Source organism: Dermacentor albipictus, chromosome 3, assembly GCF_038994185.2.
Source record: "Dermacentor albipictus isolate Rhodes 1998 colony chromosome 3, USDA_Dalb.pri_finalv2, whole genome shotgun sequence".
In the NCBI taxonomy this organism is placed as follows: Eukaryota; Metazoa; Arthropoda; class Arachnida; order Ixodida; family Ixodidae; genus Dermacentor; species Dermacentor albipictus.
Genome location: NC_091823.1, coordinates 46,379,927 through 46,388,890, shown reverse-complemented (window position 1 = coordinate 46,388,890; position 8,964 = coordinate 46,379,927). Strand labels below are relative to the sequence as shown.

General features: G+C 50.1%; 1 protein-coding gene across 3 annotated transcripts in view; it reads right to left on the bottom strand.

The window, feature by feature from the left end:
• Positions 1-380: 380 nt before the first annotated feature.
• The window catches only part of LOC135898173 (solute carrier organic anion transporter family member 4A1-like), a 30,018-nt gene continuing 21,434 nt past the window's right edge, over positions 381-8,964 (bottom strand). For 2 of the 3 annotated variants that reach the window (XM_065426979.2, XM_065426980.2), the window contains exons 8-12: positions 8,438-8,630; positions 7,539-7,698; positions 6,246-6,445; positions 2,933-2,997; positions 381-1,041 (exon numbers count right to left, since the gene is read on the bottom strand). In XM_065426979.2, coding sequence (XP_065283051.1) covers positions 833-1,041; positions 2,933-2,997; positions 6,246-6,445; positions 7,539-7,698; positions 8,438-8,630 — 827 coding nt within the window. In that variant the 3' untranslated portion in view covers positions 381-832. The remainder of the gene's footprint in view (positions 1,042-2,932; positions 2,998-6,245; positions 6,446-7,538; positions 7,699-8,437; positions 8,631-8,964) is intronic. The other variant, XM_065426981.2, reaches the window with a different exon arrangement.

Genomic DNA, 8,964 nt, shown 5'->3' with positions numbered 1-8,964 from the left:
TCTATCGCAGCCTTGTGCTTCTAGTGCTCTTGTTGCCGCTACGGCTGCTCTCTTTCAATAAAAATTACTCAACATTCAGGGTCACCCTCACTTTAATGACCGTTTGTTTGAGGCGTTTTACGACACTCAACATAAAGGCTCGCACTTTCTCCTACATGGGGTTGTCGAGCGCTAACGCGACCACCGTTACCAGAAATGTTATTACAGCCATGCAAGATCCGACAGATATGCCCACATCTCCGGGACACACTGCGTTAGGACCATTTTTAATGGAAATATGTTGATGCATGTTAGATGAGCGCATGCACGTTGCAACGTTGCTGCACGTGGTCCCGCTACTACTGTTTTGGTCAGCGCACAAAAATATCAACGCAGAGAGAAATGTTTTATCACACATCACCATTTATTGACAAGCGCGCTACCAGCGCTGTTAGCACTCATGTTTTGCAAGGAGGCCGGATGGTGTCGCCATCTAGATGAGGGAGCGAGCACTCGCCCAGCCAAAGCGTGTCACCAGAGCGTGCTGCGATTTGCGACACGGTGCTTGACGGCCCTGAATTCCGCCACATTCAAATCGAGGCGGTCTAGGGAACATTCTCGGCGTTTTGTCAACGCCCACCTATGCTACACTGTCCACTGAATCGGTCCAGAAATAACGTCAGAAGACGCAACAGCGGTCAAAAAGCCGGCACAAAATAATCTTAAAACTGAAAGAAAAGATACGCGATATTTCTTTACCAACAGTGTTTAGCAGAAAAAAAAGAAAGGGTAGGGGGTGCGTGGGAGAGGGAAGGGGTGCCGCCCCAACGGTCGCACGAGGAAGTTGGTCTATTTATTCTTCGAGATTCCGCAGCTTCACTAGGGCGGCGCCGAACAGGATGATGGAGCCTGTCTTGACGGGCACCAGGAACTCGAGCATGCTGAGCGCGAGGAACTTGTTGTTGTAGAGGAGGCAGGCGCCGCGCTCGTTGCACATCTCCTGCCACATTACGCAGCTGTGGTCGATCACGGAGCCCAGCACTAGAGGTGCTGGGATGTTGCCTGCGATGACGTGATGTGTAAGTTTGAATGACGGAGATAGCTTTTTTTTTATTGTTGTGTAGACGGCAGGACGTACACAAAGGGCGTGTAAGAACAAGTGCCTGCCAATATTGAACGCGTTAACCAAAGCAACCGTCCAATGACAAGCCGTTATTTGTCCCTGAGCTTTCACAACACACCATGAATGGAGTAAGGGGCCACCTTTACATATCTATAGGCAAGCGGCGCTCACAACTGCAACAAACGGCAAGGGCCGCGTGGGCTGGGATATACTATATTGCTACTTTTTGTAAGCTCTCAAGGTAGCATCGGTGTTATTAAACTTTTCGGAGGTAATAGGCACCTAACTTCAGCGTCAGGCGTCATGTTATACATACTGTATCATGGCCACCTGATGCCACATTTACATTTACTCTAATTGATGTAAATTGAACGCCTCAAATTACTTAGGCCTCGTATTGGACTTATTTAGGGCAAGTTACCACTTTAGGGCGTATTTAGGGAAAACGTATAGAGCCAGGGGCGTAGTCGGGGGGGGGCTAATGGGGCTTCAGACCCCCCCGAAATATTTTTTCGTGCTGTCAATGCACGGCCGACCAAAGCAACTTCCGGGGCCGGAAATCGTTCTAGATTTTGTCTAGAATGCCCTTTTCAAGCTCGAAAAGACATTTCACCGCGAACATTGCGAACTCGGGCTGGATTTCGCGGCAACGCCCATACACCGGGAGGCACATAACGCAAGCAGCCCCATCCGAGCACCAAGTTTCAAGGGCGTTTTGATGACGAACGGGCTCGCCGCGGCATCTACGGAGCGCATGGATGTCAATTCCAAAACTTTATGGATATAGCCCCCCCCCCCCCCCCCCGAACGAAATTTCTGGCTCCACTGTATAGAGCCTATAGGGCATGGCGTCGGCGCTCCAATTGTGACACCACTTAGGAAGGCAGGCGCTCCCCCATTGAAGGCTATGCTTTGGGAAATATATAAGGCACCGGCGCTATAAGGAATGTTCGCGTTCTCCATCGAAGAAGTATTGCACTCAGCCGAATGTTTCCCAACTCGAACGTTCTGCGAGCAGTCCTTTAAACTCTATAGGTAATAGTCATACGGGGATGACTTCATGCGCAACCCTTGACAGTTACGCAACAGCGGTACCAGAGAACCGCGCAAATTATGTTAAAATGTAAGTTCGGCGTAAGCCGGCATATGGAAACCGCAAGGAAGACGGCACACATGAACGTCTGAATGAGGGGGCATACCGTGCCCGCGAGTAACAGAAGCTACCATCAGGCTTTGTAACGAAAACTGAAGACTAACTTTCGGTGTTCCAGATAATGTTTGTAGATTTAGGACATTGCTTTTTGCTCCTTCTAACTTGCCAAAGTAGCCCCGCCACGCAACACATGGTCTGATCACAGGCTCACGTCAAAGGACGCAGAAATGCCGCTATTTGAACATATAGGGACGATGAAGGATATGATTAGTATTCGCGAGGCATCTCTTATACAATGAAGTTTGCTCATTGGCAGGCGTTCAGGAACCTGCCATACGCGATAGCGATAGGTGTGATGAGACAATCGCCGCGGCAACGGGCAACCACAGTGCCCGCGAGCGACGTGAAGGTTCGGGCTGTACCTCGTTCGTGATCGGTAAGCGCTTGCATTCCAGTTATCAGTCCCACACCTGCCTTCTGACGATAGAAGAACCATGAATGGATTGGCACGGCATCGTTTGCATTTAGAACAGCGTGGCTGACATCTCAGACGGAAAAGAAGGATTCAGTTGACGCTGCATGCAGTTCGCAGGCAGCATTTTGCGATGTAGCATTATTTCATGCACTAGCAGACTGTACACAAGCAGGTTTTGTAAATATGAACTTCCAGCACGCACCGAACAGGCGGACGCTGACGCACTTCACGGCGAGGCCCACAGCTCGCTCTTTCTCTTCGACGCAGCTGTCGGGAAAGGCACAAACAGGCGGTGAACAGTGTTGAACCATTAAGCATTGTACGCAAGTCTATCGCGTTACAAAAGGATCGAAAACAGACGCGCTCGAGAGGCATTCAGGTAAACTACAGCTCCTAGAAACCCAATGGGTCACATTTAATCCATCACAAATATTGGGTACACATTGCAAGTTGCAGGGCGCTGTATGGGGAACGTCCTACTGCAAGAATTTTCGAGTTCGTTCATTATTGGACAAAATAGGAGAAATGAAATGTCGCGTTGCCATGCTGCCAGGAGGCAAGCTTCACTGCCGAAGTAGACAGTCTGGGTCAGCAAGCGACTGTTTTCGTGCCGTGTCCCATACCGGAGCCGAGGGAACGCGTCACGTGTACGGCGCGAGCCCCACCCCCTTATCTTCGTTTTATTTTCTTCCGCTTTGTGCTTCGCGGCGCAGTCCCAGATGCGATGCAGCGCGTTCTGAATTGGACAATTTGCGGAGGTCCCGTGCCCTAACCGGTGACGTTGGAAGCAGCGCATCTTGCGTAGAGGCGCGTGAGTTTGACTCAGTCTGGAAGCGGGGCGAGGAAGAGCGCGCGGACTTTGAAACTGTTTTAAACTTCAGCTGCTTTCACGCCGTGCAGGCGCTTGATACATTTCAGACACGATTGCCACCGCGCGATCTGCTATCTACGCGCCACGCCTGTCTCTTCAATGCCCAAACCTGCTTATATATGCCCTCTAACAATCGCAACTACAGGTGTGAAATACATTGGCATATTGGAACCCATTTCGCAAGGTTCACATTGCAAGCTCTTACGTAGTGTCAGGTAGCGGGTGCTATCGGTGGACATTCGCGCTACATTTAACCTCACAAGGGGCCTCCACCGGGTGAAGTACACATTTCATAATCTCCGCGTATAGAGTGCGCCGTGGTGTACGTATCGCGCGAAAGGGTAAGTCCTCAGATGCAGTTTCGTTGCCCAGAGGCTATTGAACCTTTTCGCGGCGATCCCGTGGGCGCTGCCATGTTTGATCACGTGGTGGCGCGCCCATTGCTTGCCTCAACTGCCTCCATTGCCTTTGTGCATGGATGTGTATGACGCCGGTGCGGCTTAGCGAACCTCTGTTTCGGAAGATATAGTAGACGGTGACTGGGTGGGCGACACGAAGCTTCGGCCACAGCCAGTGGCGTAGCTAGGTCGTCTGGCACCCGGGGCCCTTAGCTCTTCTGTCACCCCCCCCCCCCCCCCCCGGGTGTAGTCAAGGAAGGCGAGCATATCGACAATTTTCGGGTGTCTTCAGACGTATATGACACCCCCCCCCCCCCCCCCCCTACTGGCCCCGTGCACCCGGGGCCCACGGCCCCCCGGCCCCCCCTGTTGCTACGCTACTGGCCACAGCTTCAGGGAACATGCAAAAGCGCTTTCGGTGCTGATTAAGATGTCCAAGCGACACGAGCAGCTTGTTCAAAAAGCGGAGCTAAATATGTATTCCAAGCTATCCGAACTTTCCGCTCATGAATTGAATCAGGATTAGTGTGTTTTGCTCTTCGTTCTTTAGCTCGCAAATATTTTTAAACAGTGGCTTGTCACACTTTTGACTCAGTAAGTTTCCTCGGTGCGGTCGCTATCTGATTACTTTCTGTCTAATCGCATGCAGGTGTGCTCAGTTCCGATAGATTTGTTCTTGCTGCATGCAAGGCTTGAAACGTACTGTTTTGTACGTTTGTAGCAAAGATTATTACCCCTAGTAACTCGCTTACGTCAAGAAACATTCAGCTTCGACCATTCGTGAACTATCGATGTGCGCATATATATATTGTGCGTATATAGTGCGCATATATTCAAGTGTGCGCCCATTCATTCATTGACACGTTGGCGATAGACGGCGTAAGTTTTCGTGCCAGTTGGGGTAGATGTGTGTTGATACTGTGCGCGACTTACTATGACAATACGCGGCGCTACACCCTTTGCCATTGTTTATAACCAGTGGTACTGATTCTTGCCGACGTTCCGGGGCTGAAGCACTTTCTTTGAATGTTAGCAATACAAAGCTGGCGAATGAGCAAACTTCTGTGTCCGCGAGAAAAGCCGTACATCTCGAAGTGCCAGTAACACGTACGGACACTTGTAGCAGCAGTCCGCGAACTTCGCCACACAGATTCATTCCATTCCTTTGTACGCCAGTCATTACTTTCGCAACCAACTACTGCACACGTCTTCAAGCCACATGATTAAATTCAACATGATTGAAGCGCAGTACGTTCGCAAAAACTCAGTTGCATTTCCGACAATTGATCAGACAGAAGCAAAGTGGAAGCGGCAGTGGTTTCGTATTCGTGAGATGTCGCTGAGGCTACGTGCGGCGCGCCGCCGAAAGCGCCATCTCGTTTCTCTAGAACAAACTGCTCCGCGAAAAGGTTTGATAGTCAACATCGTGGGGAATGAGCAGCGTGAACATTAAGAGAGGGTCCGGGGCGAAATATCCGACGCGCGGTGACTCGGCTCGTATAGTATTTGAGATACCCGACATGTGCATTGCGGTTTTCTGCGCGGAGCATTCTGTCAGGCGACAGTTTCAGTTTAGCTTGTTTAGCGTAATAGCGGGCTTAGCGGAAAAACAGGATTGAAATGCGCATGCGCAGAACGCTTAACAAGCCTTAGCGTTTATCATACGCATGTTATTTCTCAGATTTAACGTTACCGCTTAGCATGGTTTACCTTGTTTACGCAAGAACATGGCAGCGGTCTCGGCCGCCCGTTTTGAACTGAGTTTGGCGTTTTGTCGAATTCACCTAATCCGTAGTAAATGAGTGCGTAAACGGCTTTCCCTTAGCCTCAGGCCGCTTCGACGACAGAGTATTATGAATAACCTCGCTCGTCGTTTCGAACTAGTCGAGGTCTAATGAGAGAAACTTTCGGGATGGCTGCGCCACCTAAGCGAAATCCTGATTTCCCCGCGGGTAGGCACACATGCATGGAAACTACAACTACAGTGCGCTCCCGGCTGTCATTGCGCTGCTTCTCGCACTTTGCGGACGCACAGGCAAGGCTTGGCGAATAGATCGAATCTCTCATGTGCACTCTGTATGCGAAATATAGTATATCTCATAAAAGTACGATATATGACGCTATACTATAACTCGCTTCCTGCAAAGTTCGTTTGGAGAAAGGTAACGCTATTTCCCTTAACCCCGTATTACGCTAACGTTAAACTAAAGCTGTCTAGCAGCCGACGCGCATGTGACGCTGCTTACCGCATCATAATGGTGATAGAAGGAGCTGCGCAGAAAAAAGAGAAAAATACGCAGATGAATATGAAGACCATGTAGGTGACCAGCAGGTTGCAGTTGGTCGAGCACTTCAGACGCGTCGCATCGAAATCGTATACGGTTTCATTCATCGGCGCGCCAGGCGGGGTCGGCACGCAGGAACAGTTCTTGTACACTTGCAGTTCCTGCGACACGAAACACGAGAGGGGGGGGGGGGGGGGGCGCTTTAGATGGGACCGACAACGTCCATTCTTTCAATCATGAGGGTCACGCCCTGTAACTTCGCCCAGTTGTAGTTAGCCTTTCATATATATCTATATGCGTGCACCACCGATGCATCGCGGTGTGTTACGTCATGGTGATGCATCGTGGTGATTTGTACAACTCGTGCTCGTTATTCCGAACAGCAGTTAAGACCGTACCTGTGCACTGTCGCTGTGACAAGACTAGCTCGACGACTGGCACAAAGAGTCTCTCGCGCAGTTTAACATCAAAGACGCTGAAGAAAGAAAGAAAGAAAGAAAGAAAGAAAGAAAGAAAGAAAGAAAGAAAGAAAGAAAGAAAGAAAGAAAGAAAGAAAGAAATAGCATGCGACCAGCCGAACTTGACATGTTCTCCGCTAGACCTTAAAACACGTATGCAGCCTTGAAAAAGACTGTCGAAACGTTGGCTCCTGCTCTCACCTTGTTCTCGTGTTGCTCATCGTCTTGAATTTTCATCTCTCGCATTCCTCGTGTTTTCCCTGTATGCAGCTTAGTTATTTTCGTGACTGGAACGATTAAATCACATCTTATGCTTTATACCTGAGCGCTTAGAAGAATGGTGCCCTGTCCCTATCTATCAACGAATGTCTGATCTGAGAGATTTTCTTCAGCCTTATCGACAGCGAAGGTGACGACACCACCTATGATAATGCCGCAAGGTTCCGACTATGTAGGTAACTACCAAAAGCGGAAAACATGACGTTTCTTCTTCCATACAGGACGCGGTTAACGATAAGCGGGTTATTATAGAAGTGCTGTCTCCTAATAACCGCAGGGTACACATTCAAATAATAACAATCGACGATGATACAGCACAAAGCTGCATCGCTGGCGATGGGGAACGTGGTGGTGGAGGACTCCGGATGAGTGTTGTGACCCCACCGAGGTACATGATCCTCCATCCAAATCGGAGCACGCTATGAATGTTTCGCTTCGCTGCTCGCAGGTCACGGTCATTCTGACCGCGCGTACACCTGCCTGCAGCCCTCGAATTCGGCACACGGTGTGTACCCACCCAGTTTTCGTCCTCGGGGTTCGGCACGATCTCTTTCTCGGCGCAACCGGCGAAGCAGGGTGACGCGTAGATCACGTTCTCAACCGAGCAGATGGGGTCCAGCAGTTGCGTCCCGCAGTGGCAGTTCTCGTTGCACTCGCTGGTGAAGGCCACGCTGCGGCTGCGCAGGAACAGATTGTCACGTACACATATGTAAGCTCGTCGGCAAAACATTCACTCTCGTTCGCGACAAAGGCCAATCGACACTCGCTGCAGACTCGTCAAAAAAAAAAAAAAACCACCTTCGTCTTCTTTAAGTCCACCCCTGGCACAGTGACGCGGATAGCGCGCACAGTGACGAAATGCGCTGCGTCGTTTGGTTATTTCTTGCAGAGGAACGGTGACGGCCGCTTCTATACCTGTTAAAATGTCTCAGCGTAGCTAATAGGGCTTAAATCTGTCAGGCAACGCAAGCAATACTGAGCACCCGCGGCCCTGGGTGCACGTGCCAAGTTGTAGAAATTAGCAGAACGAAGCGTTCGTTGTGGCGAATCGTCGAAACGTTGCGAGACATTTCGACGAGCACCAAATAACGCGCGCTTTTCAGTGCTTGCCAAGCGACAAATGCATTCGTGTAGCGTTGACGCGTTCGCTAGCTCAGGTATAACGCGTTCTGTTGGAAGCGGTTCCGAGCCAAGAGACCACGCACCGACACAACACCGCCCCAGCCTGCAGCTGTAGCGCAGTCGTTAGACACTACCTTATCGTCCGCAATCCTGCAATCAGCTAGTGTGTGATAGCACCGAAGGTAAATCAATAGTCGTGGCTAATGAATTTGGTTATCTCACAGGATGCATATATAACTTCTCTGCGGGTATGTGTATGGACTGCTTGTGCGCTGTTAACGTCCGGAGACTCACTTGCTGCTCCAAGTTTCCCCGTGGAAGAAGTGCGGGTTGGGGCAGTGCAGCATGAAGGTCCACATGCAGAGCCAAGGGATGACGCTAGTGACGCAGCACAATTTTAACATGGCGCGGATGGTCATGTCCAGCTTGGACACCAGTGCGCCGCCCATCAAGGTCCCGCCTACGCCGGCCGGAATCAATATGCTGCCTGCAATGCCAATATTTCATTAGCATTAGCTTGCCTCGTGAAAAGGCTTCCAGATTAGAGAATGCAGGAGAGCTTGCGTAAATATACGGGGTGATCATTTGTAAGCTGTCCGGAGTTAAAAAAAAAAAAAAAACCCTGTTGCAGATAACAAATCCAACCCTTGAGTTGGAGAATACAGAGAGGCGGACGTTATTCGCACGAGAAATGGAAACACATAAGCAACGAATAAAAAAATCCACTAATTAGCGTCTTGATTACTTGACGGAACGTGTTGCAAATTACGAATTGTAGCCGGTGAGTTTGCAAGGCGTATCCCCTTAGAATTATTTCCGGA